General features: G+C 37.9%; 1 protein-coding gene across 1 annotated transcript in view; it reads right to left on the bottom strand.

Annotated features, from left to right (window-relative positions):
- FOCAD (focadhesin) overlaps positions 1-15,144 on the bottom strand; it is a 341,517-nt gene that overhangs the window by 103,785 nt on the left and 222,588 nt on the right. Inside the window, exon 20 of the mRNA XM_037798691.1 lies at positions 363-455. Coding sequence (XP_037654619.1) covers positions 363-455 — 93 coding nt within the window. The remainder of the gene's footprint in view (positions 1-362; positions 456-15,144) is intronic.

Raw genomic sequence — 15,144 nt, 5'->3', positions numbered from 1 at the left:
AAGCAGAGCCAGCTTGAGGAGGCACAGGTCCAAGGCATGAGGACGTGCTCAGTTTGGGATCTCCTCAAGTGGAGGTGCCTTGGGACAGACAAGTGGATATGTTCCGGAAGTAGAGAGACACAGGGGAACACAACTCATGCGTGAGCTCTGGACTGGAGACACAGATTCGGGAGGCATCAGTATTTAAATGTGAGGTGCAGCTATATACATACGCCTCACATATTTCTCTTATGTGTAAAAATGACCATCACATTTTTGATAGCACTATTTTCCCATGTGCTTTTATATTAAATAAATATGTGCAGTAAAAGCTGAGATAAGGAGACACTTGCCAAAAGCAAAGCATTCTGTGGTTTCCTTACCTGTAAAATGGCATGATATGCTCGATTCATATATGCAAGCCAGGCCTGTGGGAGAAAAATGGCACGGTGCCATTCTGAAAGCTGGATGTGAACCTGTGAGGAAAAGGTAGCATATCAGACTTCACAGTATTAAAACAGAGCAAAATTAAAACTATACCACTGATTCTTCGTTTCCCTTTATGTAGGTTGTTTAGATTTTAAAACAAACCAAATCCGTCTAGGATTAGAAACACAAAAAAGATCTTTTGAATATTTCCAAAGAAGAAGAGTTCAGAATTATGTAACGTCAAAATATAAAATAAGCCTGGAATTTTCTAAATTAAAGCAAATAAAATCTTACAAAATAACATGTTAAGACATGTGTGTAATACAAATGTGTCTTGAAAATTAGGGGGGAGTTCTGTAAAGTCCTTTACCAATGCCAGGAAACTAGGTATTGTCTAACAAATCTCCCCAGTAATTTTAAATAAAAATAAATATCATTCATACCCTGGATTTCCAAGATGACAATTTTTGAAGGAATAAACTTAAACTGCCAACAGAAACATCACATTGTGTGGAAACTATCATGGTAAAAGCATACAAATGAGTACGTCACACAGCAATTGTGCATACCACTAGATAAGTGCCCTTTAATCAATGTAGGTAAACATAAGAAAAATGATAGATGCCAACATTGAAACCCTGCTTCTGAATAAAGACCCAGACAAAACATCTGTTTTTCATAGTCATTTCTAACTATTAGTATATGGCTATCTTGCAACAAATCTTCCCAAGGTCTGCTTCTGATAAAGATCACTCAAGAAAAACAGTCACAGTGCATCAAATTTCACATTTCCTGAAATCCACCACACCTAAACTGAAGCAACTAGAACTTTAGTCTGTGACCTATAGACAATAGAGAGTGAGAGAGAATTACACCTAAAACTACTGTTTAAGGACATTTTACTGTATAAGGTTTAATTTTCTCAAGTGTCATATGATGGGAGGGGCAGGGGTGGGAGGCCAGAAAGGGAGAGGGGGGAGCCACAGAAGCAAGAAACTAGAAGCAAAGAAATCTAGACGAGAAGGGAGAGACAGCAGAGACACCATGTGCCTTGCCATGTGACAGAGGGACGCAGGATCACTGGCAGGCGGTCTTCAGGAAGAAAGCAACATGTTCTAGTTTGCTAATGCTGCGGAATGCAAAACACCAGAGATGGATTGGCTTTTATAAAAAGGGGGTTTATTTGGCTACACAGTTACAGTCTTAAGGCCATAAAGTGTCCAAGGTAACACATCAGTAATCGGGTACCTTCACTGGAGGGCCACTGGCGTCCAGAAAACCTCTGTTAGCTGGGAAGGCATGTGGCTGGCATCTGCTTCAAAGTTCTGGTTTCAAAATGGCTTTCTCCCAGGACATTCCTCTCTAGCAAGCTTGCTCCTCTTCAAAACATCACTCACAGCTGCAGTGAGTTCCTTCTCTTTGAGTCAGCTCATTTATATGGCTCCACTGATCAAGGCCCACCCTGAATGGGTGGGGCCATGCCTCCATGGGAGTATCCCATCAGAGTCATCACCCACAGCTGGGTGGGGCACATTCCAAGCAAATCTAATCAGCACCAAAACATCTGCCCCACAAGACTACATCAAAGATAATGGTGTTTGGGGGACACAATACATTCAAACTGGCACACAACACCTTGATGGGATGCCCTGATTTGGACATTTTTCCAACCTCAAAACTGTAAGCTTGTAAATTCCACTTGTTTAAGCCAACTCATTTCATGGTATTGCTTTAAGCAGCCTAGGAAACTAAAACAAAAGGAGATAACAGTATTACTGAATCTGGTTCCCATAGCCTCTGGTATTTTCTTTAACCCCAATCTTAGTGTGGGCCTTCTATAAGCAAGGTACTGTGAGAGGATTTGAAGATTTTCAGTCCATCTATCTGTACCCGCAGAGAGCTTTCTAGCTAGTGGGAGAGCCAGAAACGGGCACAAATAAATGGGGTACAAGGCAAATCATGATGTGAAGGCAGAATCTATGAGAACAAAGAGAATGCAGAGATTGATCCTTAATATCTATAGCCTCTCATTCCACTGCTGCTTTTTTATAAACAATCTCTGTTAACCATGAAATGAACTTTAGAAAAATTATGAAGACAGGTCCTTTCCCTAAGTACTCACTCTGTTGAATGGCATTGGGCAGGGGTTGGCAGGAGGGAGGATCCTAATCAATATGTCAACAAAACTCTTTGAAGGAACAGGACCAAGCCTACTATGACCTATGCCACATTTCCAGTCAGGGAGGTATTAATCCGTATTTGACTTTGTACTCTGTTTCCAAAATGTGGGAAATCTCCTTTAACTTTCTTCCTAACAATTCCGTTGCCTTGTCATAAAACAAATTAGCTATCTTAAAAAAAAAATGTGTTAACATATACACAATCTAAAATTTCCCATTTTAACCACTTTGAAGTATAGAAGTCAGTGGTGTTAATTATATTCACAATGTTGTGCTACTGTCAACAACAATCATTATCTAAATTTTTCTATCTCCTTAAACAGAAACTCTGTACAAATTAAGAATTAATTTACCTGTCCCTGGTAACCTGTATTCTACTTTCTGATTCTATGAATTTACAAATTCTATTTATTTTATATAAATGGCATCATGCAATATATGTCCTTTTGTGTCTGGCTTATTCCATTCAACATGAGGTCCTCAAGGTCACTCCTTATTGTGGCATGATTCAAAACTTCATTTCTTTTTATGGCTGAATAATATTCTATTGCATATATATACCACATTTTGTTTATGCAATCATCTGCTGATGGATACTTAGGTTGCTTCCACTTTTTGGCCACTGTGAATAAAGGTGCTATAAACATTGGTGTACAAATATCTATTTGGGGTCCCTGCTTTCAATTCTTTTGGGTATTGTGATTTGAAGCTCTAGATACCCAAGAAAAACATGTTCTTAAGTGTAATCCATTCCTGCAGCTACAAACTTATTGTAAGTAGGACCTTTTAATAAGGCTACTTCAGTTAAGGTGTGTCCCACCTCAACCAGGATTGGACTTAATCCTATTACTGGAATCCTTTATAAGAGAATGAACTTCAGACAGACAGAAAAAGCCACAAGAAGCAAGAAACTACATCAACGAAACCCCGAAGAGAAGGAAGAGACCAGGATACACCAATCTGTGCCTTGCCATTTTGCAGAGGAGCCAAGGATCACCGGCAGCCAGCCCCAGAATGCCACTGTTTTGGGGAGAAAGCATCGCCTTAATGATGCCTTGATTTGGATATTTTCCTGGCCTCAAAACTGAGCAAATAAATTCCCGTCATTTAAGCTAATTCATTTCATGGTATTTGCTTGGAGAACCTAGGAAACTAAAACAGGTATAAACCAGGAAGTGGGATTGCTGGTTCATATGGTAGTTCTATATTTAATTTTTTGAGGAAATGCCAAATTGTTTTCCACAACAGTTGTACCGTTTTACATTCCCAACAATGGCTACTGATGATGAGCACCTTTTCATGTGCTTGTTGGCCATCTGTATATCATTGTCCATTTTTTAATTGGATTGATTGTCCTTTTGTTGTTGAATTATAGGAGTTATTTGTATATTCAGGACATTAAGCCCTTGCCAGTTTTAGGGTTTCCAAACATTTTCTTTCATTCTCTAGATTGTCTTTTCACTTTCATGATAATGTCATTTGCTGCACAAAAGTTTTAAATTTTGAAGAAGTCTCATTTCTCTACTTTTTCTTCTGTTGCCTATGATTTTGTAGTAAACTCTAGGAATCCGTCATCTAATACAGGGCTCTGAAAATGTTCCCTATATTTTTTTCCAGGAGCTTTAAAATTTTAGTTCTTATATTTAGGTCTTTGAACCATTCTGAGTTAATTTTTATACAGGGTATGAATTTGGGATCTGTTTTAGTTTCCTAGGATGCTTCAAAAGATACCATGAAATGGGTTAGCTTAAAAAATAGGAATTTATTAGTTTGAGGCCATAAAAATGTTCAAATCAAGGCATCATCAAGTTGATGTTTTCTCTCCAAAGACTGCCTGCCAGCGATCCTTGACTCCTCTGTTACCTGGCAAGGCACATGGGGGCATCTGGTCTCTCCCTTTTTTTCTGGGTTTCGTTGCTTTCAGCTTCTTGCTTCTTGCTTTCTTTCTCTCTTTCTCTCTCCATATTCCTTCCACTTACAAAGAACTCCAGTGAGAGAATTAAAACCCATCCTGAATGAGGTGGGTCACACCTTAACTGAAGTAGCCTCATCAAAAGATCCTACTTACAATGGGTTTACACCTACAAGAATGGATTAGATTTAAGAACATGTTTTGGGGGAGTATATAAAGCTTCAAACCACTACACTCCACCCTCTGGAACCCAACAGACATGTTCTTTCCACAAACAAAATGCATTCATTCCATCATAACATCTCAAAGCCACACATCATTTCAGAAACAATACTAAGTACAAAGTCTCATCAAAACTGCTTATAGGTGTGGTCTGTACTGGGGCACAATACCCCTCCATCTGTGGACCTGTGAAACCTAGAGAACAAGTTATCTACTTCCAATATACAAAAAAGTGACAGCCATAGAATAAACATTTCTATCCCCACAGGGATAAATTGGAAAGAGAAACAAGGGGTCACAGGTCCCAAACAATTCTGAATCCTGCAGAACATACATCAGATTTCAAGATCTGAGAAGTCATCTAATGACCTATGTTTTGCCTTCCTGGTCTTATGAAGGTCAGCTCCACCCCTTTCTAAGTGCTTGCACAGCAGCCATGGTCTCCCCCCAAAACTGGGGTGAAGATTCCACCCTCTTTAAGCACTGAGGTGACAGCCAGACTCTCTGCAATCTCTGGGGCACAGGCTCAACCCACTCAGAATGGTGAGGTGGCGGCCAGATTCTCTGCAATCTCCAGAGAATATGCTCCACCCTCTCTAAAGACTAGTAACACTGATCCCGAAGATTGAGGCAGAAGGCTTATCACTGGGCTCCAAGTGACAGGGCATACTCACCATTTCCACACATGAGTGGTTTCATTCTTTTGGTCCAAGAAGACATCTTCAGTCCAGACCTCAGCTTCCATAGTCATGCCCTCAAAGTGACTTTTCCTTCAATCTGATGTTTTTCTTTTCCTTTTAGTCCAGAATGACAGTGATTCCATTCATACAGATCTTGCAAAAAACCTGTCAGTTTCGCATGCAGGGTCCAAACCATCTTCCCCAAATCCTTTCTGGATAACTCCATTTCCACTTCTGAATTGTACTGAAAGGGCTGTTTCCATGTTCAATTAAACAATCACGTGGAGCACTATTCTATGGGATTAGCTTTCCAGAAGTTCATAATTTTCCAAACCATCAATTTCTGGTTACTTCGTGTGCAGGAGTACAGTTCTCAGCTTATCCCTTCCCTCTCATAGTTTACTTTAAGCTGCAAGGATAAACCAGGCTGCACTTTTCACACTAAGCTTGGAAATCTCCTCAGCTAAATATCCAAGTTCATCACTTTCAAATTCTGACTTCCATTTGACATCAGAATTCAATTTTGCCAAGTTTTCTGCCACTTTAAAACAAGGACTGCCTTTCTTCTTGTTTCCAGTAACACATTCATCATTTCTAAGTCCTCATCAGAAGTACCTTTAGCATCTATATTTCTACCAACAGGCTTTTCAAAGCAATCTAAGCCTTTTCTGCCAAGTGTCTACAGTTCTTCCAGTCTCTACCCATTGTTCAGTTCCAAAGCCATTTCTACATTTTTGGTATTTGCAATAGTAGCACCCCACTAATGTGGTACCAAAATCTGTTTTAGTTTCCTGGGCTGCATAAAGCAGATACTATGAAATGGATTGGCTCAAACAATGGGAATTTATTAGCTGACAGTTTGAACCAGTTAGAATGTCCAAATCAAGGCTTCATCAAGGCAATGCTTTCTTCCTGAAGACCACCTGCCAGCAATCCTTGTCTCCTCTGTTACATGGCAAGGCACACTGGTGGCATCTGCTTATCTCGTCCTTCTCTTCCAGATTTTCTTGCTTTCAACTTCTTGCTTCCGTGGCTCCTCTCTTCCTCCCCATCCCTCTCTATTAGGATGGTTTTGGCTATTCAGGGGCCCCTTACCCCTCCATGTGAATTTGATGATTGGATTTCCTATTTCTGCAAAGAAGACTGTTGAGATTTTGATTGGGTTGGCATTGAATCTGTAAATCGCTTTGGGTAAAACTGACATCTTAAGATTAAGTTTTTAATCTGTATTACTTAGGGTTCTCTAGGGAAACAGAATCAATGAGAGGTATCCATGATTATAAAATTTATAAAAGTGACTCACGCAACTGTGGGTATGCACAAGTCCAAATTCTGTAGAGCAGTCAACAAACTGTCAACTCCAAGGAAGATGTCCGATGAACTCCTCAGGAAACAAACCGGCAACTTCGATGAACTCCTCAGGAAATGAACTGGGATCTTCGACGAATGTGTTCCATGAACTCCTCAGGAAACGAACCGGCAACTTTGACAAACTCCTCAGGAAATGCTTCGCTGGGCAGTCGAAGAAGAAGTGAAGGTCCTCTATCTGTCTCGCTTCTAAGTCTTCAACTGATTAATTGGATTGAATCCAGCCAATTGCATTCTCTCATCGTGGAAGATGACCTTTGGTGAGTTATCAGTCACAGGTGCAGTCAATTGACTGATGATTTAATAAACCAGCCTGTTGGTTTATTAACCAGCCACAAACGTCCTCACAGCAATTGTTAGGGCAGTGCTTGCTTGACCAGACAGCTGGGTACTATCACCTGGCCAAGTTGACACATGAACCTAACCATCACATAATCCATAAACATAGAATATCCTTCCATTTATTTAGGTCTTCTTTAATTTCAGCAATGTTTTGTAGTATTCAATATAAAGGTCCTATGTATATCCTTGGTTAAACTTATTCCCAGGTAATTTATACTTTTAATTAATTGCCATTTAAAATGGAATATTTTTCTTGATTTCCTTTTATGATTGTTCATTATTAGAGTACAGAAACAGCACTGATTTTTGTGTGTTGATCTTGTTCCCCACTTTACTGAATTCGTATATTAGTTCTAGTAGCTTATTGTTGAGTTTTAGGAATTTTCTATATATAAGGTCATCTGCAAATAGGGAAAGTTTTACTTCTTTCTTTCCAGTCTGAATGCCTTTTATTTCTATTCCTTGCTAATTGCTCTGGCTATAAATTCCAGTACAATGTAGAATAACAGTGGTGAAAGTGGGCACCCTTGTCTTGTTTCTGTTCTTAGGGGGAAAGCTTTCAGTCTTTCACAATTGAGTATGATGTTCACTGTGGATTTCTCATATATGCCTGTTCCGGTCTGCTAATGCTGCTGGGATGTAAAATACCAGTAATGGATTGGCTTTTATAAAAGGGGGTTTATTTGGTTACACAGTTACAGTCTTAAGGCCATAAAAGTGTCCAAGGTAATGCATCAACAATCGGGTACCTTCACTGGAGGATGGCCAGTGGCTTCTGGAAAACCTCTGTTAGCTGGGAAGGCACGTGGCTGGCGTCTGCTCCAGAGTTTCGATTTCAAAATGGCTTTCTCCCAGGGCGTTCCTGCAACTCCTCAAAAATGTCACTCTTAATTGCTCTTGGAGCATGTGTCCTCTCTTAGCTTCTCCAGAGCAAAAGTCTGCTTTCAAAGGCCATCTCCAAAATGTCTCTGTAAACTGGATTTCTTCTCTGAGCTCCTGTGCATTCTTCAAGTATCCCCCTTGGCTGCAGCAAGCTCACTCCTTCTGTCTGAGCTTATACAGTGCTCTAATAAACTAATCAAGGCCCACGCTGAATGGGTGGGGCCACACCTCCATGGAAATTATCATTAGAATTATCGCCTACAGTTGGGTGAGTTGCATCTCCATGGAAACACTCAAAGAATTACAATCTAATCAACACTAATATGTCTGCCCACACAAGACTGCATCAAAGATAATGGCATTTGGGGGGACATAATACATCAAACTGGCACAATGCCCTTTATCATGCTGAGGAAATTTCCTCCTATTCCTAGTTTTCTGAGTAAATGCTCAAGAAAGGGAGGTGGATTTTGTCAAATTTCTATGTCAATTGGGATGATCACATTTTTCTTTTCTTTCATTCTATTAATGTGATATGTTAACATTAACTGATTTTCTTGTATCACCCTTGAATACCTGGAATAAATCCCACATGATAGTGGAGTATAATCAATGTGCAGTTGGATTAGGTTTGCTAGGATTTTACTGAAGACTTTTGCATCTATATTCATAAAGAATATTGTTCTGTGATTTTTTTCTTGTGATATGTTTATATAGCTTTGGTAATGGGGTAATGCTGGCCTAATGGAATGAATTAGGAAGAGTTTCCTTCCCTTCAAATTTTGGAAGAGTTTGGGCAAGATTGGAATTAATTCTTCTTTGAATGGTAAAATTCATCAGTGAAGCCATCTGGTCTTGGGCTTTTCTTTGTTGGGAGGTCTTTCATTACTGTATTGAAGTACTTGTAACTCAGTGTAGGTAGTTTGCATGAATCTAGGAATTTGTTCATTTAATATAGGTTATCTAATTTCTGAGGGGTCAGTAGTAATATCCACCTTTTCATTTCTGGTTTTAGTTATTTTTGTCCTGTCTCTCTTTCTTTTTGTCTGAGCAACTAAAGGTTTATTGATTTTATTGATCTTTCCAAACAACCGATTTTTTGTTTTGTTGATGCTCTCTATTGCTTTTTAATCTCTATTTCTTTTATCTCTGCTCTAATCTTTGTTATTTCATTCCTTCTGCTCGTTTTGGGTTTATTTGTTCTTCTTTTTCTAGTTTCTCCAGGTGTGAGGTTTGGTTACTGATTTGAGATCCTTCTTTTTTTTAATGTAAGCATTTAGAACTATAAATTTCCTTCTCAACAGTGCCTTTGCATCTCATAGGTTTTGGAATGTTGTATTTTGTTTTCATTTACTTCAAGACATTTCCCAATTCCTTTATGATTTCTTCTTTGACCATTTGGTTGTTTAAAAGTATGTTTAATATCCACATATTTGTGAATTTTCTTGTTCTCTGTTAATTGATTTCTAGCTTCTTTCCATTGTGGTTGAAGAAAATACAATGTATGATTTCAATCTTTTTAAATTTATTGAGATGTATTTTGTGACCTAACATATGGTCTATCCTGGAGAATGGTCCATGTGCACTAGAGAAGGATGCATATTATGCTGTTGTTGGATGAAGTATTCTATATATGTCTTTAGGTCTCATTGGTTTATAGTACTGTTCAAGCCTTCTACATGAACTACGTTTAAGCCCTATTTTGAGACTTGGATTTAACAGAAACAATACTCAAACATCACAAACAAACCTTTTATCTCTTACTTTGAGACCTCAAAATATTTTTAAATTTTCCTGCCAAATAACCCATGTGCATCACTGAACTTCTGAGAATACCCATAGCCTCAGGAAATTGGCAAAAAGAGCACTGGATATTTTTTGGAAGACAATGCTCTCAACTGCTTCTTAAACTTGAGTTTACAAAAGGAAAGGATTATGGAAAAATGTAAAGGGTAAAGGAAACTGAGCAAATCAAATGTTTTGCTTTTAGAAATGAAGACATTCATGTCAGGAAACCTATTTAAAAGGAGGTTATAAATTGAAGATTAAAGCTAATCCTCCTCCTGCTACTCCAACTATATTTAAAGACTGGTGCAGGGAGGCAACAGAAATTCCAGTCTAGATGCCAGCCTGAACTCCCTTGTTTTATGGGATTATACCCTAGTCTTATTGTTCCATAGAGTTAGCTGTGAATAAATCTCTTTAAAAATGCACTCTTCCTCTTTTCCATAATGAAGAGAGACTTGGGGAAAAGCTTGAAGACAGTGGAGCCCTTATGTTCCAGTTATATCACAAGCAGAAGAGACTCCCCTGTGCATTTTTAACCAAAACACATTTTAAGATGCTATTTCTATTCAACATATAGCCCATATTTTAGGTTAATGTTGCTAGACTGAAAAATACAATTCAATTAACATTTATAAAGTATGGAAAATTATGTATAGTTTGCTTTGCTTGTGAGAAACCTTTACGGGATACTCAAACAAAATAATTTCGAATCGTGATGTTGCAGCATAAGGCAGGGTCCTCTAACACTGTGCTACCAAGTTTTAATGAATTTGAGAAATTTATTTTTTCTATAAGTACACATGCTCTTGCAATGACAGCTGTCTACTGGTAGTTTAGCAGGTAATAAGATTTAGGGAGGAGTAAGAATTTCTATGAGTAAAAAGTTGTAGGTATAACAAAACATAATGCGTGAGCTTAAAAAAAAAGACCACATTCAGGAAAATACTAAAGTAGTTTGTCTAATAAGTCTATAAAGGCCTGCCTGGGGCAGTGAGCAGTTGTCCTCAAGTAGTATCTCCACATTCTACCAAAGAATCCCTTTAAATATACTGTGAAATCTGTTACCCTGTAGTGGTGTAAATACTACTGCTTTGTTTTGTGTTGTTGTCTTTTAATCCCCTGAGGTACACAACCCAGAATTCTAAAAGTTTACAAATGTGTCATAAACACAAAAATGTTGAAATTCACTAGGATCAATTCTACAAACTAACTTTCTAGGCAAAATCACCAAATTAATTCCTGTTGGCCAAATAAATAAAACTCTAAAAAAAAAAATCACTGAATAGAGAGCTTGAAAATACCTTAGCAACCACCTATTCTAAATCCTGAGGTATTGTAAACTTTGGTGATATTTCTAATAATACAGAAATTAGCTTTAGGGACAGAAGCCATGTCTCTTGATTGGCCATCCAGTGGTCTTTTGCCTGCCCCAGGAAATAAACATATTTCCCATACCTACTGAGATTTTCCTTCATGACCTCAAATCTACCATCATTTTCACCTCATCTTACCTCCTGCCTCAGAGAAAAGAATGATTCTCGCTCTGTTTTAGTTTCCCAGACTGCTCAAAGCAAATACCATGAAACTGGTCAGGTTAATCAATGGGAATTTATTGGCTCATAGTTTTAAGGCCGGGAATATGTCCAAATTAAGGCATCATCAAGGTGATGCTTTCTTCCTGAAGACAGGCTGCTGGGGATCCTTGGCTCCTCTGTCACATGGCTATGCACACGGTGATATCTCCTTGTCTTTCTCTTCTTTTCCAGATTCCATTGCTTTCAGCTTCTTTCTTCTGTGAGTCTCTGTCTGAATTTCATTCTCTTATAAAGGACTCCAGCAGTAGGATTAAGACCCATCCTGACTGACGTGGGCCACACCTTAACTGAAGTAACCTAATGAAAAGATCCTACTTACAATGGGTTTACACCCACATGAGTGGATTAGAATTAAGAACCTGTTTTTCTGGGGTTATATACAGTTTCAAACCACCACACCTTGGTTCAGCACTCACCTTGCACCACAACCTTTGACTCTTCCTCACAAAAACTAAGGGATCTTGTTTTGCCAAAAATAACTTCTTTCTCCTGGATCTCTCAACACTGAAATCTACTGGCTTTGGCATCCAGATATATTCAAGTTTTTTTCCAAGCTATAATAACCCTTTCTGTGTTTCACAAACCCAGATCTCTTAATTCTGCCAACATCAAACTTCTTAAAAGATTATGTTATCGTGCCCATTCTCCCTCTCCCTCAAATACTTACAGTGGGTATTCCGATACTAATTCTTTACTCATACTTATCCATTAGTTATCAATTTCTTCCTAAAAAACAAAATTAATAGCTTTCTCTATCTTCTTTTTATTTAGAACTGTTCTGTATCTTGATTGTGGTGGTTAAACTTCACAGAACTATACAATAAAGGGAGAGAGATTTTCTATACATAAATTATTTCCCAATAAAGATAAAATATAAAACACATAGCTTTAAAATCACAGCTTTCAGAATATGTACTTCTCAAACTCCTGCCTCATACCTCCTATTACACTCTGTATTATATGTCATCAACATTCCAAACCCACTCTACTTCTTATGTTTCCTGTTTCTATCAATATCAACCATCAATATCCCAGCCACCCAGCTTTGAAACTTTCGATTTATCCTGACCATCTCCATCGCCAAGTCCACTTCCGAAATGTCTATCATACTTGTCCCTACTTTCTTCCTCACTGGTTTAGTCCTAATTCCTGTCTAGATTACTATGAGACCACCTGACTGATATCCTTAACAACCTAAAATCTTTCCTCCTTCTGACCCATCATCTAAATGCTGCTGATTCTATTGTATTAAATCAAAACTACTTTTCAAAAACCTGTAATGGTACATTCAGAAATTTTCAACATCTTTTAGAATGAAAAGTATACCATTTGCTTTCAGAAACAATTGGTTTTCTTGTATAAGAATTCTGCTGGCCAAGATCCCCAACCAATTTTCCCCAATTGATTTCCTTCTCTTCTCTTTCATTTAAACTATATTCTGTCTGAATTGGGTTATAAACCAATTCTCAAACCTGTCCTATACTGTATGGGACCTTTGGACTCAATGCTACCTCTGCCCTTTCTTACGTCTTAGTTCTATTACTAAAATAATTTCTGTCCCCTCTGTACTTCCTGCAAACTACGTGCCTCTTCTGTTAACACTCAACAGATCCCCTCTTATGTTATTTGTATGTGGACCTTAATTTCATATAATCCTAAAGGCAGAGACCACTTTCATTCATCCAAGAATCGAACCCATGGTACCCATAATGGTGCCTTGCATCTAAGTGTTCAATTAAGTACCTGTTGAGTTTCACTGCATTAAGTGTACAGCAATCACTTTAAGACAAATTCTTGCCATGTGAAAACCAAACTGTCATAAGCAAGTAATCACAGAAAATTATGATGTTCAACTTTTCAATCATCCTGAAATACAATGTTAGAAAAGTCTGTAAATAGAAACAGTGAACACAAACACAAGTTGTTGAGTACACAATTACTTGAAATTTTATAAAAGCATGTCTAAAATGTTCAGCTAGGATGGGTTTCATTCCATGTAAAAATACACTGAGTGACAAAGCAAAATTTTAAAGCACTGATACAAATTTTGATTGAAGGGACCACAAAGGCCATTAATTAATATACTGTTCAGAATACATTGCCTAGAAATTACATAATGCTTTTTGCTTCTTGGGTGATTTTAACAAGTACCCATCCGTTCCATTTACAAGAAACTACCCATTTTAACAGTCCTCCCTTAAATACTATAAACTAGGCGTGGTGGTTTGAAATTGAATGTATCCCAAAACGCACGTTTTTAAAGTTAATCCATTCTTGTGGGTGTGGATCCATTGAAACTAGGATCTTTTGATTAGGCTACTTTGGTTAAGATGTGACCCACCTCATTCAGAATGGGTCTTAATCCTCTTACTGGGGTCCTTTATAAACAGGATGAGAGAGAGAGAGAGACAGAGGGAGAGAGGAAGAGAGGGAGAGAGGGAGAGAGGGAGAAAAATCACACACGCGACATAGAAGCAAGAAGCTGAAAGCAATGAAAACCAGAAGAGAACAGAGAAACCAGCAAGCAGATGCCACCATGTGCCTTACCATGCAGCAGAGGAGTCAAGGAGCACTAGCAACCAGTGTTTGGGAAGAGAGCATCACCTTGACGATGCCTTCCTTAATATGGACATTTTTCTCAGCCTCAAAACTGTAAGCAAATAAATTCCCATTGTTTAAGCCAACCCATTTCATGGTATCTACTTTCAAAAGCACTCTAGAACACTAAAACACCAAGTAAGAAAAACTTTTAGTGACATTGTTTGATCGTCGAACTAAAGGGAGGTAAATATAGGCAGAAGGCAAAAATAAATAAGAAAAAGGTCATTCAGATTCTAAAAGAAAAACTGAATAGAAAATCAGAGTCTTAAGTGATATAAAAACTGACATGTAGATTAAATACTTGTAATTGATTTTTAAATTTCAATTTCATACAATAAGGCATTTTTCATGCACCCCAGATGCACACATAATTATCAAAAGAATAAAAGTATTTAACTTCAGTTGCTACAGATGCACAAAAGAATACTGAGCCACTATAATTCATTTTACCTAACGCGTGCGTGCGCGCACACACACTCACACACACACACTCCTCCCACATTCCCAGAAGAAAAATCATTTGTATTTAGTTTTTGAGAATCCAAAAGCCACTTTATGTCCTATTGTTTATACATTATTTCCAGCTTCAATTTTCTGCTAATGAAAATGTTGTTATTCCTGTGGGTATGACATATTTTTAAAGTAAAATGACACTCATCTCTTTGTAGGTGATTTCTGGACATTTAAAACTCCATCTCTCTCCCATTCTCTCTTATTCTCTCTCTCTTGTTCTCCCTCTCTATCTGCCTTCCCTCGCCCCCTCTCCTTTCTCCATCAGAATAACATTAGCTTGAAAGCTGACAATTCAACCACGTCTCAAGCAACATTTACTCTGTTATTTAATAGGAGGGGGAACAACCCAGTTACCATAACAACTTACATCACATAGTAATTATGGAGTATCTAAAATACAGCAAACCATACTTTTCACAGTGTTTTCTAGAGGGAATGTGTAATAAGCACAGATACCACTTTTTTCCATTATTATTTAGAATTCCTATTCAATTTGTTTCACCTTACACAACTGCTAACACTATTCCATGTTCTTCATAAGAAATATGTTTTTAAAATAAAAAAGAACTGAAAGGAAAAGATAAATATACTTTTTATATTACAAATGATGGATTATATCACACATACTTTAGGGCATCTGGGGAAAAAATTTT

The sequence above is a fragment of the Choloepus didactylus genome, chromosome 10, assembly GCF_015220235.1.
Source record: "Choloepus didactylus isolate mChoDid1 chromosome 10, mChoDid1.pri, whole genome shotgun sequence".
Lineage (NCBI taxonomy): Eukaryota > Metazoa > Chordata > Mammalia > Pilosa > Megalonychidae > Choloepus > Choloepus didactylus.
The sequence above is the reverse complement of the archived record's forward strand: the minus strand, read 5'-3'. Positions and strand labels throughout refer to the sequence as shown.